Source organism: Centrocercus urophasianus, unplaced genomic scaffold, assembly GCF_019232065.1.
Source record: "Centrocercus urophasianus isolate 14NV4802_14NV808 unplaced genomic scaffold, USGS_Curo_1.0 seq_17, whole genome shotgun sequence".
Taxonomy (NCBI): domain Eukaryota; kingdom Metazoa; phylum Chordata; class Aves; order Galliformes; family Phasianidae; genus Centrocercus; species Centrocercus urophasianus.
In genome coordinates this window covers 6,590,702-6,611,929 of record NW_024884722.1, presented here as the reverse complement: position 1 = coordinate 6,611,929, position 21,228 = coordinate 6,590,702, and the positions used below count along the sequence as shown (strand labels likewise).

At 36.2% G+C, this 21,228-nt stretch overlaps 1 protein-coding gene across 1 annotated transcript; it reads left to right on the top strand.

Moving 5' to 3' along the window:
- The first annotated feature begins 1,243 nt into the window (after positions 1-1,243).
- Positions 1,244-20,381, top strand: CCDC172 (coiled-coil domain containing 172). The gene is made up of 8 exons (XM_042818920.1): positions 1,244-1,322; positions 1,555-1,640; positions 5,092-5,208; positions 6,599-6,764; positions 7,695-7,796; positions 8,705-8,807; positions 19,442-19,529; positions 20,349-20,381. Exons 1-8 carry the CDS (start codon positions 1,244-1,246, stop codon positions 20,379-20,381), a joined length of 774 nt encoding a protein of 257 aa, XP_042674854.1.
- The last annotated feature ends 847 nt before the right edge of the window (positions 20,382-21,228 follow it).

The window sequence follows — 21,228 nt, the reverse complement described above, 5'->3', positions numbered from 1 at the left end:
CTGTTTTTTTTCTTCTGCAGTCTGCTCTAAAGACAGTCTCTCCTTTGAGGAAAACTCTAACAAGACAGACTGTCAATAATTCTAATCTTTCACAACATGGAAAATGCTGGAAGGATATCAAGTTCCTTTCCTCCAGGCTTTTTCTGCCTCAGAGCAAATAGGCCAACTTCGCATAGGTTTGCCCTGCAGGGAATGTGGTTAGTCTTTTTCAAGGTGTAAGAACAAATCCTGTAATATGAATTATATTCTCAACCAGCTATTTACATTTCCAGGTATTCGATCCAGTGATGTACAAATCAAAAAGCTGCAGAAGCTCAGAGCACAGTAGTCTCATCTGCAAGGCTACCCCAGAATAGCACACAACGGGCTGGGTTCACATCTTTGTGTACAGAGCCCAACTGGGAAAGAAGTGCTGTCATTTCCCATTAATAGTGATGCAGCTGAGTTGAGCCTAATCACTTTAACTTTGTTTTTATGTAGTCAGTTTTCCCATTTTCTTGGGAATTGTATGACAATTGCAGATTTTAGCCTACTTCCTTAACTGCTAAGGTTAGGCATCAATCTTCAAAAGACAAATAAATCTGAACAGCTATGTTATTAAAAATGGATGGTGAACACTCCACAGAAAAGGAAGATAGAAGGAAAAAAAAACAGCTTTTGAACACCACAAGAACAGTATAAAGCATTTGGCCCTGGAGAAATAAAGTCAGAGCCGTTTGATCAAAAATCCCCGAATTCTAAGTGAGAATCAAGGGCTCAGAAACGCACACAAGTTTGACAAGATTCAGATGGTAAGAGGCCTTTTGACTCCCCAAACATCCTTCTCCTGCCCCTACTCTACTGCCCCTCTGCCAGCCCATTTCCATCTGTGTGCTTCCTGGGTGCGCACCCTCAGCACAGCTGTGCCATTGTGCTCTTCCTGACCCAGTTGTTCATGTTTCCCTATCCTGAAGTTTCACCCTGAGCTCTCACTTCTCACAGTCTGTGGTCATCTTTCCACTTGGTTCCCTGCACGGTGTGCACGGCTCTCCCCAGAGCCTTGGAGCACCACCAGTGGGGAGGCTGAGGCTGGAGAGCAGAGCCAAGGCCTGGCAGCACTTGGGGCAGAGCCCTGAGGGAAGGGCTGTGTGTGGGAAGGGCTGCAGGAGGGCTTATGCAGCTCTGTGTATCCTCTGGCTTCAAGCAGCCAGCCCTGCACGGAGCAGAGAGCGCTCACGCACCTGGACCTGCCCACAAGTCAGAAATGAACCTGGATACTTTGTTCCAACAAATTGAGCTCACAGGAAAGAAGGCAGGCGAGAAGAGGCGCCTCTTACAACAAGGTCAGCCGCCATCTTGCATGTCCCACAGCGTCGGTCGCTGTAAATGGCATCTCCGTATTCCAGAGCATCCCAACAAAAGTGGAGCGACACCACTGTAAAATCATGAAGGGAATTTTGCTGGAAAAGCTTTTCAGGCAAACGTTCCGTGACTTCTTGCCAATGCCATTGCTTTGTAAGAACAGAACGTCTACAAACTGACCACACTTGCTTACAGGTTTTCCTTGTTTTGCAGTTAAATTTGACATAAACAAATGTAATGAAAAAACTAACCAACTAAAAGAAGAGCTGAACACTGCAAAGATAAAATTAGAAACTAAGGTAAGTAGGAATGTTCATAGTACGAATAAGAAATACATTACAAGCCTATGAATTATTCTTGTTGGAAATAAATTCATGAACACTTTCAAGGCGTATGCTTCACCTGCTGGGATAGACAACATTTAGAAAATGCACAGTCTGCATTTCTGTGATGATCACTGCCAGCGAATCTATGTGCTTCTTGTGTGCAAAGGTCTGTCTGTAGCTTTCATAGAATGAATCATAGAATCACCAAGGTTGGAAAAGACCTAAAAGATCATCCAGTCCAACCGTTCACCTATTACCAATAGCTCCCACTAAACCATGTCCCTCAACACAGCATCCAGTCTTTTTTCCTCACCAATCCAGCCCTGCAGGCTGGCTGTGTGCTCACTGCCTTGCTCACCTCAGGGTAGGCACGTGCCCAGATAATATTCCAAACCCTGGGAGCACAAAGACAGCAACGGTACAAGAAAGCCATGCTGCTCTCCAGAAAAGAGCTGGGCAGGGAGCACATGAGCTGTTCGGGGATGGCGTGAGCATCTCTTGGAGCTTCTTACAGCATTTTTTCATTTAAAGGATGCATTTATTAGAGGTTTGGAAATCATTCCCGTGTTGCCCACTGCCATTCCTTAAAGGGCTTATTTGTTTCACAGACAATATCTGGAAACATTTACTGTATTTACTTCACAAGATCTTGAGTCATATACTAAAGATCTTCCTGTGAGCCTGGGCTCAGCATTGTGCCAGGCCTTAGAGTTTTGCTAGGGACACTCTAGACAGGAGAAAGTTTCCAAACCTATTCAACACTTTTAACATTTTATTATGATTTCTGTTTAACCAAACTGCAGTCATAAGTTTAGAATAACCATCCAATTTTGCAGAGCTCTTTCACCATTAATACCTGTAAGTACAAATGATTTAAAAATCCATTTGCTTGTTGCCTGAAAAATGAAGTCTAGTTATCATCCCCATGTGTTTATGTATCCGTGCTGATGGAATGCATATGCACAACAGGAAGCCTTACGGAGTCTCCTTTGAAGTTAGAACTGTTGTGCATTTAAATAAACGTCTTCAAGAACCTTCTGGGGATTACCTCACATAAATGTTTTGAGGACGATTATTATCTTTCCAAAAACAGATTCTTCTGTAATTTTTAAGGGATATTTTATTTACATATAAATATATACACACATAAACATTGCTATGACAGGATCAGATAAAGAAATTCATAAACAAATATTCACTGGTTGTAAAATGGGACTATAATCTTGCAAGCAGTTGGTCATGTATGCATGCCACGAAAGACCTTTAACACAGTAACTTATTTAGCCAACACATTATATCTGAGTGATGTTTGTTAGATAAAACCTTTTGTAGTATTGCTCCTACATTTATTTATGAACACTATTTTATGTTTATACTGCTAATTTGTTATTGATGCAGTGTGATTTACAATCTACATTTACGTGGAAGGTATAAAGAACCTGAAGAGAAGAGCTATTATTGTACATGACTAATGGGAAGAGCTGAAGAACTGTTCCTAATTAAATCTTAAGTGCCTTAGCCGCCTAACATTCTATCTGGTATCCACAAAAATCTATTTTGTTTGCCTGTTTATTCTGACATTGATTCATTTTTAAATAGAACATGATACAGAAAATAAGTGTAATGAAAAAATGTATTGCAATCAGACTGCATTTATGCTTAAAGATTACATAAATATTGAAATTATTAAAAGCAATTTATTTTTCAGTACAGAAATTAAGTTTACATGTGTCTACAATATTTAATGCAATTCAAATAGCATTAAATAATGTTGTTCAGTAACACTGTTTAATTTGTCCCACACCAAATAACTGCACTTTAAAAGCACGGATATCCAAGCATGTACATGCACAGGGGCTTATGCCTGAGCAAGCAGATGAGCCTGAGTTCAAACATGTTTTGACATCTATTTCACAGAGACTGCCCGTGGTCAATCAAAGGTTCCCAGGAAATGCTATTTATTTTTTCTGTTCAGTAAAATCAGGTAGCATGTAATTAGAACCTGAATTATAGCATTTTGCCTTTCATGCCTCAATGACTTCTTCAAAAAAAATCTATTCCAAATGCATAGATTAAATAGGCATCTTGCAGATGGAGAACCTACACTGCAGTTAGTTATGTTCGGTAATATAATTACAGAGCTATAAGACCATCTATTCTCTTAGAATTAGTATGCAACATAAATATTGCTGAGGCAAGCACCTCCTTGATGCTTAGCATGCCAGACATATCAGGAATGAGGAAGTCTGGCCCTTTCCTGTCTGATTGTCTCACTCCAGTCTTAGCACATTTGATTCCGCTGTCCTCCTCCTTTTGATATCAGATGCACTTCCTCTGTGCTCTCTCCAAAATCATCTGTATTATTTTTCAAATCTTCTGATTTTCACCTCTAATATCACTACCCTTTGGTTTTTCTGTTTCTGCACATGCAAACCTATGTAACACCTTGACCATCTAGTTTACTTCCTGATACTCTGTGCCTCTAAAGTCTGCTAGCAGTTCTGCAGTTAACTTTCTTTTCCCTAATTGTTCTGAGTATCACAGTCTGAGTCATTTTTTCTCCAGTACGTCAAATGAATGATTCTCATCCTCTAAGACTTTTCAACACTTAGCTGTTCCCCATTTATCTGCTGTTATATTTTCTCATCTGATATCAACTTAGGTTAGATAATGATGCAGAAGATGCAATGGAAAATTGAGAGGAATTCTTTAGCAAATTCTGAAAATGCAGTGGTTGAAAGGTATATTTTTCTATCAGATAAACTACTGGTTACAATGTATAAAAATCCGTTTAAAACCATATTCAAAATTAGAGTGTGAGTTCTGGGGGGGCTTACAGCCTTTATTCTATCAGTAGTTTTACTGTCACACTTCTTTGGCTAAGAATTTCAGCAACTGTCCTGAGAAAAACATGAGCACCTTTCTCATTCTTTCTCCTATGCAATACTAGCATTGCCGAGCTAATCACATATGCAGCCATTCAGATAACTCCAGTCAGAGCAGTGATGTTGAACCCCCATTCCTCTGATGTTGTCTGATTTGATACGAGACGGCCTGTATGCAGTAAGACGTAGGCCTTTGTGTCAAGGTCGGATAACAGATTTTGTGTGATCAATATCTTTCCCCTTCTTAACCTGAGATTATTTTATATGAACTGCATTGATTTAAAAATACCATTTTGGGCAGATTGATCAGCAGCAAATTTGTCTTTTAAAGAGAGGATACTTTCCCAAAGTACAGTGGTAAACTGGAAGATTTTGGGTGAAAGTGGGGGGAAGAGCTGCTATGCTTTTTCTAGTCCAGAATCAGTAGCAGCTATGCCAGCTGTGTTTTAACCAGACCAAGATCCTTATGTCCAACTTAAAAATATATGAAATAAAACACCAATAACCCTTTTTCATAACTTTTTGTTTTCTTTTGGAAGGTTCAACAGCTGTCTGAAAAAATGTTCTTCTTAGAAATTTTGAAGAAACGTGAAGACAGCTTAGAGAAACAGAAAGCTGAACTTATAAACCAGAAAAGCATTCTTCTCCAAAACTTAGTATGTTTCCAGCTATTGTATTCAAGTAGTTTGTACTGTAAAAGTTTATGCAGCCATAAATTTTGAAAAAAAAATTATAAATCTGAATAATCAATTTTTCTTTTCACACCAGCTTACTAAAAAATGTAACTGTAGTTAGATCATTGCTTTGAAATTTAAATTCAATTCTCATTTTAATAATCTAAGGTAATATATACTGCAGTTTACTTACAAAGCTGATTTCACATTCTTAATTTCAGTTTCTAATGTCTGCTATTGTGTGACTGAGTTCCATCACTCTGCATTTCCTTTCTAAAAGAAAAGCAGAAAAATCTCACCTTTAATTGGATTGTCTCAACCACTGTAAAATATACTGAGAAGTATCAGAGCAGAATCTCAGGAAGGCCAACACCACATTTCAGGAATCCTGGCACTCCACACTATCTCTTTTAAACCAAAAACACTTAGCCCCTTTTGAAAAGTAGTTACTGCAGTGTATACAGGCAACAACATGTTCAGTTCACTGCCATGCTAACCTGAATATTGCCTTCCTCTTTCTGCTTGGTGTATCCCTGACTCTTTAAGTAAAGTCACACAAGAGTAGTCTTCTCTGCATATGTATTCATATCTCAAATCAGCAGATCTGAATTTTCAACATTTAGTATGAATTACCATGAAATCCTTACTTTAATAAAGTAATATTACTTCAACATTCAAAATATTCCCTATCTTAAATATAGGAAGAAAGAAAGAAAAAGAAGTAGTATAAATATCATAGAAAAGTTCCTCTGAAGAAAGTATTCTCTGAAGAAATGTGAAATTTGATTAATTTTAATTGTGAAGATTTGAAATGTGGATAATTGTTTCTTTCTTCCTGTACGTAAAGCTGCTTCTTATTTAATTTGGCTAGCATTTTTTAAAGGAATGTACTATTACCCTTGTCTTTAGGATTACTTTTTCCAGAGAATGAAACAGCTCCCTATCAACCATAGCTGACTTAACAGTTAACAAGGGAAATAAAGCAAGTCTGCACAGGAGTAAACGACGACTTTATTTAACAGCAGACTGAAAAATAGTGGCCACAGTATGCTACAGACTTTAAATAGATCTTAGCTGTAATTTCAATAATGAGTTGCACGTAAAATACACAACTATATAATTTGTCTTAGTGAATTTCAATATTTTTTTTTTAAAGGAAGAATATATCCTTCACTCTATGAGGAAAAAAGGTTAAAACAGCAGACAAAATGGTAGAACCGTAGGCCACGTTCATGTTCTGCCAAGTCAGGAAATGTGAATACACAACATATATAAATTTTAAGCATAAGCAATATGCATGTTTCCATCTGCTAGGTTAACAAAGCCTTCATTTTTTCCACTTAAGCATTCAATTTGTCATTTCTTTTTTCAGACAGATGCAAAGAGAAAAATGACTGAAGAGGAAGATAATTTTACTAGGGAAGTAACAGAGTTTAATGATGAGTATGGACTAGCAAGCAATAGAGAACTTCTGATTAAAAAAAAAGTCAAGACTGAAATAAATGATTTAGAGAATGAAGCTGCTGTGTTAAAAAATGGTAAATCTTATATTAAATTATCTTATGTTACTGGAGAATGCAAATCAGTAAAATATAACTCTGCTAAACTATAATTTTAACCCATTCTCCTGCTGTCTGAAACCACCTAACACAAAACTGAAGAAGAGTGGCCTGGCATACCATGTTATATAAAGATTATTAAAGCCTCTTCTACTCTCCAATCTTTTCAGACATTTCCAACCATGTTTATTTGTGTTAAGAATATGAGATTTCCCAGAAATGAGAGTTAGACAGAGAAGCAATCCTTCAGCAAGGACATAGGAGTCATCACAGATCTCACGCTGAACATGAGTCAACATCAGAAGACCAGCACCATACTAACACACATAAACAAAATTCTAACTACTAAGATATGCAAAATAATCCTTCATTGTATGTAGGGCAGTTAAATTCTTAACTGGCGCTAAGATGGATGTTGCATTTGAAGAAAAAGCGCGCATGCTCTAGCTAGACACAGTCCTCATGGGAACAGTGGGAATGATCAGAGATCTGGAGGACATGAGAAAGGAAAGGCTGAATGAATTGGAATTATTTAACCTCTGGAGGAAGAGTGCTGGAAGATGGGTATCTCTCTTCAAATGTTTAAAGGTTTCTATATATGAAGGAAAGTCATTATATCACTAACGTAGCTGTAAAGCAAAATATTTGTAATTATTTGCATGCCCAACAAACTGAATGTGTCAAACATCTTAGGAACATTAAAATAATTTATTTTCATAATCAGGAATTAATTATATGACGTGTGATTTCCAGTGAACTGATGGTAAGTCAACTACTTTGGGTTATATTTATGGTTCTTTGTCACCAAATGAAAAGATGGGTAAAAGTAGTCAGGAATATTCAAAATTATATCACGAAGACTGAACTACAAGGCCTTTAAATTTAAAATATAATTGTTTATTTCCTTAGAAATGGAGACAATGGAACATAAGAATGTTCATTTAAATGCGCTCCAGCTGCAGAAGAATGAATTAAAGCAGGAATTATTTACTCTCAAAAGTGAACTCGAAGGTGTGCTTTATAATCAGTTGTTATGATAATTATTTCTGCCTTGACAAATGATTCCAAAAAATCTTTTCTGTCAAGTTATTTTTCTTAGAAAGAAATCATAGAAAAAAGACTTTATATATTTTACATTATGCAATACATCATTTTAGGATGAGTATAACAAATACATGGACTTCATTAAGATTTATGCTGAATGTCTCTGATACCAAGATGTACAGTTTTGCTGAATCATAACCTATAAATATGAAAAATAAAATTCTACTTTTGCTAGTAAAATATTTACTGGAGAATTAAGTGTTTGAGAGTGACCTTAAAATCAACGTAAGTCTTGTTTAAATACCGTTAACTTGTAATTAAAGAATGTTATTAAAATTTTAAATTTTAATAAGCAACAGGATTTAGGCTGATAGAGACAGATGTGGCTGAGGTGATATAGCTCTGATTTGTAAACTCCATAGTTGTTTTCTGACATTTGTGCATTATTATATGAAAGGCAATGTATAAAAAAGGAGCCTACATGCAAGGATGGGGAAAATATGCTAAATAAACAAAAACACCTACAAAATAAACAAGTAAAAAGACGCAGAAGAAGGAAAAGTTCTGTGTCAATGGGGCTGACAGGCAATAGAGTGATTATTTCACAGACATGTAAATAACATCATAGTGCATGAGTTAGGAAAGATAGACTACATATATGGTCACAGATTGTGTGGGAAAAGGAATAAGACTTTATAAAAGATTGCAATGAGTGTATCGATTACAGTACTAAAATCATGCATGTTCTTTACTCAGATGACTTTTCCCTACAAACAGTTAAACAGCAAAAAGTGTTAGCTAAATTTAAAGAATGCAAACCCCCTTTGAATATGGATGATTAACATATATTTGTAAGATCATTATTATTTTTTTAGACCTTGAGAAATTAATCAAGGAGGCTGAAGGAACGATGAAAGATTTAGAAGCAGAAAAAGTCCAAGTGACTGAAAAACCTCAGACCAATCCGGAATGTTTAAGGTAAGAGTCTTGTGTTAGTAGATGCTTAAATTTAAGCTTAGCTTAATAATTACAAACCAGTTCTGGTGGTAGTGACTGTTTTATCTTTCCTATGCAATATTCACTGGAAATCAGGAGTATCAATTGTGTTTGTCACAAGCTACAAACGCCTGTTGTTTCTTACAGAGCTTTACCCTTAACGCATGCTGCAACAAACTAAAAACTGGAAGCAGTTGAAGGGAAGTCCCAGTCAAACTTGGAGGAAGTGCAAACTTGGGCAGTAGGCAAGTTCTTCCCTTTTTGGAAGAACAGTAGTGATACAAAGAATATCAATGAAGTACCCCAACGCTATAGGTCCCAAGTAACTGAAGCTTCCACAGGTGATGGTGATAGAATGGAGGGCCCACAATAACCTCTTCAGCTCAGCTGGGTCTTGCATCTTGAACTTACTAAATGCAGATTTTTTTTCTTTACTGTCCCTAACTTCAGTTCTAGTGCGACTTCTAGTTAAACTAGTTTAGAACAATATTTTGAAGATTTAAACAGAAGACAGAAGGCCTTTCACACTCTCTCTTAATTGTGAATGTTGCTTTCTAGGAATTGACCTCACACGACTCATTTGTTGTCTGTTTGCTCAAATTTGACATTTGCATTTTCACCATACACAACAGAATGTAACGTTCAATGCAAAGAAACTCTTTCTACAAAAGAATTGGCCCAAATTGTTCTCTAAAAAAGTTATTAAGGAAAAAAACAACTTTTGTTAACATCACAGTTTGTTCCTATACATTTCATAAGTTCTTGACTATAATAAATAAATGCAAGGTTTCTTTTCCCCTGAAATCTTTCAGTGGAGAAATAAAATGTTGCAGGGAACACTAGGGATTTTTCTGAATGATTTGTTAAAGCCCTATATGTTGCTGAATGCCAGTTTCTGAAAGAAAATGATGTATCAGTCCCATTACTAACTCTCTTCGACCTCTTACATGGTGCTGAGACATGGCCAAATTTCCTTCAACATAAAAATTAATTAGCTCACAATTCTGCATACAGTGGCAAAAACTTTGCATTCAACATATACATAAAGGACAATGTAAATAGTAATAGCAGTTGCAATTCTGTTGCAGTTGTAAGACAGCCTGTTATAATTCACTCCCTTACATTATTCATTCGATCATGATATGTTAGGTTTTGTGATATATGAGACTGTCAACTTCTTTCTAAATAACACATTTCCCTTGGAGTAGTTTACTGCCGTAATGCCACTTAATATTCAAATTGCCATAATTAGTTTTCTGTAATGGGTTTCCTGTGTATAAGCTACAGAAGTAGCAGACATTAGATTACTTTAAATCCCCAGCTCTGCCACTGATTCACTATGAGATCCCAACCCATACACGCCTGTCTTTCTACTCAGATCTCTGTGGAACTATACTTTGGTATCCCATAGGTGGAAGACGTAACAAGGGATAAAATATTCTGAATTTACAACCGAAGAAAGAGGGATGATGAGATTTTTTTTACTTCATAAAATGCCTAATATTATGGTCAGGATAACCTGGCACTATTTGATAGCTGCACGTAGTGCAAAATCTAAATAAAGTGCTACTACTGTTACTGCTGCAGCAGAGCATGTGCTCAGTCAGTGCCATTAGTCCCTCTGCAGCAGATTCTTGAGTGAACCATGCTGTCCACTCCTCAGGGAGGGAAGATTTAGGTTGGATGTTAGGGGGAAGTTCTATACAAGGAGAGTGGTTAGGCCCTGGAACGGGCTGCCCAGGGAGGTTGTGGATGCCCCGTCCTTGGACGTGTTCAAGGCCAGGTTGGACGGGGTCCTGGGCAACCTGATCTGAATGTGTGTGTTTGGTGGCCCTGCTAGGCAGGGGGGTTGGAACTCCATGATCCTTGAGGTCCCTTCCAACCCGGGTGATTCTGGGATTCTGGGATTCTGTGAACCTGAGAGTATAGAAGCATTTCTGTAGCAGTGGCAAGACAAACTGGAGTGATCCCCAGAACCCAGGCAAACAAGGAGGCCCTCCCAACAGGCTATATGCATCACTGGCTCTTTTGAAGGATCTTCTGCAGCCAAAGTTCTAATTAATACAATCTTAGATACACTATTGATTGTACACACTGTGCTTGAGAAGCAATATTTTGAAGCCTAATGAGACAAGTGTTTTCTTTAATTAAGGTTTTTTCCCCTCTTATGGAATCTATTGTAGGAATGTATTTTTCATATTTACTGAGCACTGCATTTAGTATATGTTATTCAGAGAAAAATTCTTTGACATAAGACAAACAATGTTGATCAAAAATACTTACTTTTTCTGATAAATAAGCACGAAATTTGATTTTCTCTATTTTACTGAGTAGGAAACCACACCACTTTTTAAATGGCTAAAAATACCAATGTGTTTAATGCTTCCTTAGAACAAATGTGAGAGACAGTCAGCATCAATAACCTGATATATGTAGCTCCCAGGCCACCCTGTAACTCTGTTACTGTATCACATACCTAGTCTCAGCTTAAAAATCAATATCAAAAGTAGCTGGCAAGGCAAGAATCTTCATTACAATTAAGTATATATCTTAAAGTAAATTGTATTTCAGCTGAAGAATGTAGCCAGCTAATTCAAATTACAGCAATTTATCTTTGATCTGAGAAAAATGCCTTATACGATATCTGCAGTTTCATAAAATTTCTCCCAAATCCATCAAAGAATTACAAAAGGTCACAAGAAGCACACGCTGTTAATTCCAACTATTGGTGCTGCAATCACAGCTAGTTCTAATACATGAGATACTGAAAAAATCTAAGCAAAATTTGAATGTTGAGCACAGATGTAGTTATGGATAAGGACTAAATATAAAATAAAATTTGGATCTGGGGGGGCAAGGTATGCACTCTTCCAAAAATTGTTATATTTGGAGAAAAAATTAGTGGTCAGGCACTGGAACAGGCTGCCCAGGAATGTGGTGGAGCTACTGTCACTGGAGGAGTTCAAGAGGGGGGGCATGGTGGGGATGGTCAGTGGTTGGACTAGATGATTGTAGAGGTCTTTTCCAACCTTAATGATTATTAATGAATCTTAATGAAAAATATATTATGCTTTATATGCGATATAAACAATTGCATTATATATAATGTTTTTTAAGAAATAGAACAGCAGTGAAAATCAGTACTTTCAAAATGCAGCGTCTTAACATCTTGCCTAGAGGGAATGTTTTTCTGCCAAAATTCTGCCAAAGACACGATTTCCTTTTCTGCTGATGTAAGCTGGGAGGTATCCTATGACCACTAATGATTCTAAAATATGGCAGTGATAATCTTCGTGCCAAAATATGGTAAAAGTAATTAAGGCAAGGATCATTGAACCATGACAGCAAGTTGAGGGAAACAAATCTACTAGCAACCCCAAAATTCAAGTCAGTGATATTCCTTGAGATCCCTGAGAGTGCTCCAACTTCTTGTTAGATAAGGAAAGCTGCTGTCAACAGTACTTCCAATGGCAGAAAAGCACGTTACCTGACATCTGCTGCTATAATCTGCCTATCACTACCTTCTGAACTTTGAAAATTTCACTTGTACTGCCTTGCATAAAGTAATCATGCGTAACAGGTGAATAAAGTACATTCTGCACCTGAATGAATCATCCCTAGCACAACTAGGATGTTCCACATCCTTCAATAGTTTTGTATTTATGTACTTTTGTTGCTGTTGCTATTTGATGCTCTCCAAAATGATTTATTTCAACACTGACTCTTCCACTCCTTTCCTGAAAGACAGAAATGCCCACAAATATAAGAGAACCACATCTTGCACATGCTTTTTATTTTAGAGAATTGCTCACTTTTATATTCTTGTTTAGATTATTGTTCTTTAGTTTATTTTTCAGTTTATTTTATTATTACTTACACACCAAACCTTTGACTTCCAGTTACATTCCAAGCATGTATGTAGAACATACTGACTGCTGCATATACAGGCGTGTATGTGCAGCACTAAAAGTGGGGTTTTTCATCAGAAATGATGATTTCATAGGGCACTTCACATTTTCCTAGGGCAATCTTCAGCGTTAGGCTTTTTCTTGTACTGAACTACATTCTGGTATTGCTCAATTTATTACTGAATTCAAATGAATGGGTCTTTCTATTTTTTAAACTCTTTTCCATTCTTCTTTTCATAAAAGTTCTAAAATGTTACTGAGCATGAAAAGAAAACAAAACATTGAAATTCTGCTATTTTGCTTACTGCTCCTTTCTGTAAAGCTAATGAGAGGGAGGAAAAAAGACCAGAAAAATAAGATACTTTAAGCCAATCATAAAAATTTAAAGAGCAATAAATATTCAAGATTTAAACAACCTGAATCTCCTCAATACTTGAGAAAATAATTATGTAATTAAGGCCTGTTCCAGTTAACAATACATAAACCAAAAATAATTTGTCATTTCAATTCGTTTTATTCAGTCCGTAATTTTCACTCAGGAAGTTTTGAGGTTTTTGTTGGTGATTACACCTCCATTGTTAATCTCAGATGCTAAATTTTTCATGGTTGTCAGCATTCTTCATGCAGTTCTCGACAGCACCATGTGCTTTCTTACTGACCTGAACATCAGGTACGTAAAGCACTACAAACAAAGCAATAGATCGAAAATACAAAGGCCTACCAATTTCTATTTCTTGCTCTCTCTCTTCAAGACACTTTAACCCCTTCCTCAGTGTAGGCTCCCTAATGTAGGCTCCTCACATCTCACGGTAGAGACGCATCATTCAGAGATTTCTTAAAGAAAAGTGGTCTTTTTCATGAAAGGGATGCAATGAAAATCAAAGCCTTATTTTAATCATTTGCTCTGCCAATGTCAACCCCACGTACAGAACAGCAAGAGAAAACTTTGGCAGCACCTCTCTTGAGTTCCATTTCCTGGGCTGGTAGCAAACAGCACCACTTAAATGGCATAAGACGGAATCAAGCAGAGCCTTTAACTGATGTAAGGAAATACCTAATTATGGCATTTCACTATTATTTTAACTGTAGTTACTTATTACATTATTTTGTCAATTTTTTAGTCTTTCTCATTTTAATTTTAGAATAATGTGCTGCCTTATGTAAGGCAATCCAGATATAATTTTAATTAGAATTTATTTAGACTAAGAGCAGGCAATTTCTTCTGAAAATTTTCACAGTAGTATAAAGGGAGACTGCTATTTGAAACCTGAATATCTGTTCTGAATGACTGCCTAAAGCCATGTTTCTGGTGGTTTTGAAAAAACATTTTGCAATTAAATTTTATGTTAAATTTATAATCAGGAGATATCAATCTCTGGAGTAATATATGTGGTTTAAAATGAGTTTTTTAATGACAATCTTCTCATTGATTTTTAGGCTTTTCCTTTTAATAGCAGTGTCCAGTGAAACTATTATAGTTTGAATTATGTTAAAAATGCTTCAATTATAAATTGTGGTGTGGATTTACAAAAAATAGATCAAATTTGACTAACAATACCTTTCTTTCATAAGATAGCAATTGGTTAGGCAAAAAAAGTGCAATGTCATCCATCTAGATTTTAGTAAAGTATTTGATATCCCACTATTAATTAAGCTGAAGAATTTATATTAAAAATTTTGAGCAAGTAAATGACCAATAGGAACATCAGTAATGGTACTGAAAAAAAAAAAGAATTGGAAGAAGGTAACTACAGTCACAACTGATCTTACTTAAGTTTTTCTATGTCTTTGGAATAGCAAATGTTTTAAGAAAAGAAAAGAACTCTGGTCCTTATACAGCAAAGAGAGGAGGAATGTCTTTACAACAGAAACAAAAACCAAGAAATTTTTGACAACGCCATTTGGAATCTTTCACCTCACTTTCAAGAAAGATGCATTCAGCCTGGAGTGGGGAATGGAGAGCCCACATTGCAAAGGAAAACAGGGATGTGTCTTCCTAGCTCTAAGAAAATACTACATTTCTCTTAAAACAAAGCAGCCCACTATGGAAATGATAATTCCAGTAATAGGACAGTTGTGCTAATCCCCCTAGAGAAAAATCTCATTTTACCTGTACAGTACAGAAGTCAAAGTATTTGAACTAGAAGGATGCTTGACCCATATTTATTTTCCATGCCTTTCAATAGGAAAATGTGTTCCAATGCTAAGCAGTCCATACACTCTTGGTTTGCCATCTGTACAGAAGATCTTATTCTAAATGTGCAGCTTAATTTCATGTGTTTTAAACTTTCCATGTTTAATCAATTACAATAATAATATATTCCTTAAAGCTCTTCCAGCGAAACCACCAGTTTTGTACTTTTTTTTGAAGAACAGTGTTCTTCTATTTATTTTCATTTACATTAAATTCCAATTGTTTCATAGCCTAGTATACTGTTTACATATATTACATCTTGCTAGCATTTATTATAATTTCTACATCTTAATTTGTATTCTATTTCTGACCCATCGAACGTGTACTTTTATAACTTATCTGTTGAACTCAAGAGCTTGAGTTTGTGTTTCAAGATACTAAATCCCATTTAGGACTCATTTTCTCCCTTCCACAATTAATTAATAATAGTCTGAAGTTCATTGACTGCTCCAGTTGTACCAATAGTATTTTTAGTTTGATCGTGTCAGCAAATTGTAGACACCCTGCAAAATCTTGTTCTCGCTTTTTTGCTCTCAAAATACACATTAATCTAGTCCCAGTACCGCAGTCAGACTGCGTGGCCCCAATACATTAGCTTTGGTTTTGGCCTGAGACTGTAAGCCAGTCTTTTATTCTTTTCTTCAGTTTGAATAAAACCTTAAAACTTTGATAAATGTTTCTCCTGACCTTTGTGATAAAAATTCAGGAAAATCCACGTATATACTCCTGGGTTTATATATAACTTCTAAGAGAACTCCCAGTTTTGTATCATAAATCCTATTCTTTCTTTACCAGCATCAAGCAATTTGATTTATAATACTCTAATGTTTTCCCTTGTACTTACAGTTAAAAAACAGAATGGCAATCATATGCAAGTTGGAGGCAGAAGGAAAGAAGAATACTTTCTTTCTTGTCTCACTAAAATATAACCAAGAAATGCTCTGGTCCTTCTGCAATTTCAACAATAACCAGGTCAGGTTATCTTTTGTCTTCTGCTTGGACAAAAAAAGCTGCTAAAATGTATATTCATGCACCTATCTGAACAAAGTATGTCTTCTTTGAGATCCCTTTACATAAACTTGTACTTAAATTGTAGGTTTGGGCTACTCAGTCTTGATCCAGTATTACAAGTCTGTGGATGATTTTCAGACGGATCTGTCTGACAGTAACGTTTTTTTTTTCATCACACTTCAATTCATAATACCAACATCTATTGATTTCATAATTATTTTCCCTATTTGCCTTCTGCATATACAGCTAAAATTCAAGTAGAGAGTATATCAACCACAAATGCCAATGGTATTTAATAGATGTGCTCATTTCACAGCTGCAAAATCGATCATCTTCAGTGATCTCCATCTTCATCTCTTTGTCACTTCTGGTATTCCAGAGTAATGGAAAATGGACCATTGATAGCTGAGGTCAGCCTTGGGCAAGCTAGCATTCAAAAAACATTCTGATGCTATTGTCCCACCTACTTGATTTAAGGCTAGGTTCTACTATTGCCATTTATCTTAAACTTTTTCAAACTTCCTTTCACAAATAAGGGACTTCTGGTCCAGCTTTTCATTAGAGCCCACTACCTGAAATTCAGTAATTTAACAATCCAGTGTTAATCCAATGCAATTACATTTTTTTAGAAGTATATTTGATGGTCTCCTAGAACCATTTAGAAAATGCTAAAAACTAAAAGGACGTGCAAGGCCAAAAACTAAAATGTCTTCTCAGATTTTTTTCTATAGATTTGCTTTCTATCATAGTTGTTAGGAGGTATAATTGTCATATTAATCCTTGTTCTGGCAAGAGGTACATCTCTTTCCATTTCCGAAGGTGACAGAAAAGCTGCCCTACATCTAGACAGTATAGTTCCATGAATAATTGGTTTGCACATTCAATCTGATAGTGAAAAGATGAATATGAATATCCTGCTTATCTGAAATGTAAAATGAAAAAAGCTAAGTCTCCTTCCAGGTTAAGCATTATTTTGAATAGTTCCATTGTCTCGCATTCCTTCTGGTAAAACTTCATCATTTATTCAGTAACTCAGGCGTCTCCAATGCATTAATTGTGTAGACAGCCCTTGTTTTGTGAATATAACATTCCTGGCACATACTGCAATTATCTAGCTTCTAAATAAGAAAAAAAAAAAAAAAAAAAAAGGAAGACCTGAATGCGGAATCAATTGATGAATGCAAAAATTAAACACCACATTTGAATAAATGACTTTTATCACTGCTACCCAGTGCTTTACAAGGAGCTGTGCTGTCGCCACTTTAAAAGTTTTCTAAAATATTTTAAATAAAACTTAAAAATCCATATGCAGAGCTTTACAGTTTCAAAGCACATCATCGGTAGTAATTCATCCACAGTCCCAAGACACAGATAAGCACCTGTTACTGCTTATCTTCCAGTTGTTCTGTCCTTAGTGTACACCTAACATGGACAGGTATCACTCTTAGCTGACTCTTAGCACCAAACAGGCTGTGCATCAGTGCTGCAATGTCAAAGACAATGAGAGAACATTTTCCCAGAGGTGAACAGATTATGACTTTCCTTGCAGTAAGTTCAGTAACGTAGGGCTTTTGTTTCTCGTAAAGGAAGGTTCTACTATCCCACCAGCAGAACGTGCGGAGTAAAAACACGAGGAGAGAAGGCAGTGAGGTTAACCTGGTTTAATCAACATCAAAAGCTTTACTTAGACCTTGAATTAAACTTTCCTCAATGAAATGGTCTGTAAACTAGCACTGTACTACAGTACTCTGAGTATTTAATTTCTCAGAGTTCAGAATTTCCCGTTGTTCAAACTCTTGTATGTGTTATGAATACAGAAGAAATATTTCCAGAAGGTATTTCCTGCTTTGTAATATGCACATAGGGCTGATACTGCTTCTATATTGATGGTAAGATATTTATGTTTTCTAGAGAAACAGCAAAAGAAGCTTGAGGTTCAGTCCCACACTACTATTCTAATGCCACAAGATAACATAGCTATTTTTCTCACATCGAGCTATGCCTTTTACTATTACCAAAGCCATTCAGAGATCAAACACACATTTTCTTGTGAAAAAAATCAAGCCTATCTTGGTGAAGAAGAGCATTATTTATATAAGATTAGATTTTTTTTCTTTTGTATACTATAAGAACCAATAAAAGATTGCTACCTCTTCTTTCAACCTCAGTAGAAGCAGGGTTCTGCTAATGATGCATTAGATTAGCTATTTAATGAGAACCAAAACATATACCTTTCCTCCTTCTTTCAGTCTGTCTGTATGGCCCGCAATACTCAGCATCAGTTGCTGAAACTGCATGAAGAGTAAGCAGCTTCAGCTCTCTTGTGATGCTTCCCTTCCAACAGCCATGGAAAAACTCGATGTAAAGTATTCATCAGACTTTTAAAAGCTCTGGCAGAGTTATTTCTTGGACGCTGAGCAGTAATCTAAACCGATGTAGTCACTGCTGAGAAAAGTTTCAGTGTCTACTTTTAGAATGACAAATGTCCTACAGGTTCCTTAAACACTGATGTTCCTCTTGGAATCTCTTTTTCCATAAAGGTCTTTTTTCCTCCCAGATGAACTGCATTTTTCTGGATTTCAGAAAAATGGATCTGTGACCCTGGTTTGTAGGCAGTGCTAGATAAGACAAGTCTTCTGTCTCTTTTTGTTCTCTGAAGATATTTGGCTCAGTAGCTGCAGCACTTGAGAATCCTGTTGCTGTTTGTTTTTATAAATTGCTTCCATACTGATGGTAAAAATAGTTAGGCGCTGTTTGTAAATACTATTTCATGCCTCAAGCAGACAAGAAAAAGCTCTGATTTTCCATCTGGCTCCATACTGTTTGATTTCTTAACAGGTTTGAGCCAGTTAGGAAGCTACTGATGTTTTTAATTAAAAATAATTTCAGTTAATATTTTTAATAGAAAATTTTTACTGGGGGCATCCTGTAAGGCTGAAAGAATGGGAAAAAGACCATGCTCTTTTCAATAGGAAAAATCACTACATTAAAAGTAGTCCTTATTGTAGAGGAGCCTATGGATGGTATGGAATCCTGACTGCACAAGAACTGCCACACTGGGTCAGGCAGGGGGCTCATCTAATCCAGTGTTTCTTCACTGGCATCGACGAGCGGATGCTCAAGTAAACAAGAAGAGCACCATGCTGTGTTTCCCAAGTATCGACACACCTAACTTTAAACAACGAAAATGATAATTAATGAAGTAATTCGTCTAATTAAGCATTTAGTCAAGATACACTTTTTAAAAACCTAAATTGCCATTTTCTGAAGTTCTCCACATTGTCACCATAGCTGGCAGTGGTGAATGAAATCCAGTGCTAACGTGTGAGAGCAGCACTTTTGCCAATTCCAAAAACTAGCAAACTTAAATCCTGATCGTGCAACAAATCAATGAGAGTTTTCTCACAGTAGTCAAATTGACAACTGGGACCAAAACTGAACAAAATAATCCAAGCAGCAATTTGCTGCTATAAAAAAAAAATTGTTAATTTCTTTGTACACAGGCTTAAGAAAGAACTGGAAAACTACAAAGACGATGACTGGGAAAGCATCTATGAGACTCTTCGAGCAGAAGTCGAAATGCTGCAAATGGTATGCTATTCTCACTACATATTGTAAGTGCTTGATATGTATAAAGGTGTAATTTAAGATGATTAGCAGTGGTTTCAGATAAGTGTTTTATACTGTATACAAAGCCAACCATCCTTGCATTGCAGGTGCACTCAATTCCCATCTGTTTTAACCTATTGTTTCCAAGTGTCCAGGAGTATAAGCAAAGAAAGAGAATTCAAAGACGCATTGTTAACAGAAGAAAGATCTTTACGGGGTATAGCAATAATCATTAATTTCTTGAAAGCTGCAAACTACTATGCATTTAGGAACTAAGTTAATCTTTAACTCCAGCTGTCAGTTAAATGAAAGATGGGAATATGGAGAAATAAGACCATAATTGCATCCTTTTAGGGAAACATTTTATTTTGCCCACTCACAATTTCTTCACAAAAATCTGTTAAATTATGTTTTTCTCTAGATGTCAGTCCTAACTCCCATTTTTTGATTGTCAGTCTGTGTAACAACACAAAGAGAAGAAATGTTTTGAAGTCTCATTTTTGAAAACAAAAGGTTTTTAAAAGTTCATTTTGGAGCCCCTGGTTGAGCTGTATGAAGATGCAGCTGTTATTCTGCATCAATAGCGGAATATCAGTCATGGAAATTTTGTATTACTGACTCATGATCATTTTCAAATTCCTGTTGGAGGAATGTAACTTTCTTCTGCTTCATCCATTAATTTTATTATGCCTGTCAAACTTCAGAAACAAAAACAGTGTAATGTTTAAAAGCTTCTCTGTAAAGAACACAGTGAACTCATTCAATTTGATTTTCTATAATTCAATTCTTTCTGTTTTCCAGAAACTATCACAGAAAAAGTCTTCAGACAAGTGAATAATGTGTGACACGTCTTATGAAGTGTCACAGAAGTTAGTCTGAGTATTGTAAAACAATTTTACTCGGGGTCTCTCAGGATTGCCTTTTGTGTTTCTCATTTGGTTTAAACCACAAGTTTGTATGTGCCTTTATTTTACATTAAGATTGATTTGTATTAATTTAAAAGTGGGGGGGAGGGGGTTTGTTTGTCTTCTCTCTTTTTCTCTGTGTTCATCCGTCCTCAATTCAACAGCTATCCATCCTTAGATTCCATCCTTAGATTCCTCTGTTGCTCATGAATGGACAACACTTCATCTGCAACACATACAGCTGAGTTACCATATTACAAACTCCACTCCCTATGTACTGTTTTTTCTCCTTTTAAGTTAGCAATGCGGTCTTATCTGGGAGGAAGACTGCTATTATCATCAATAAATAAACTGTATTAAACAGCTTTGGCTATATACTTTATAACTTGACAATGCAGTTCTCTGATAAGCTCTCTCAAACAGCTCAACTCAATTAATACAGGATGGTTGTACAGAATAATTTATAACTCTGCAGACCAGTAGACGTCTCCAGTTATTGTAAACCAGTCCGCTACTTAGCATTTGTGCCATAAAACTTATTCTCTTCTCCCACAACCTATGAGGTACTGAATGTACTTCATCACTTGACAACAGACTAAACTCTATTTAAATGAGTTCACACTGCTGGGGAAGCAGTGAAGAAATTCCATTCAGTAAGGAACCCTCTTCACTCAGGAATGGGCAACATTTTTTCCACCTGAGTGAGACAAATAACTGTTCTGCACTGGTTTTTCTATGCTCAGAGCCCTCAGAATTCTGCTACACATCAGACTGCA

Coding starts and splice junctions, on each gene's coding strand:
- CCDC172 (XM_042818920.1), top strand. CDS start 1,244: ATGAACCTGGATACTTTGTTCCAACAAATTGAGCTCACAGGAAAGAAG. Junction 1,323..1,554: donor GAGGCGCCTCTTACAACAAG/GTCAGCCGCCAT, acceptor CTTGTTTTGCAG/TTAAATTTGACATAAACAAA. Junction 7,797..8,704: donor TCTCAAAAGTGAACTCGAAG/GTGTGCTTTATA, acceptor TTATTTTTTTAG/ACCTTGAGAAATTAATCAAG.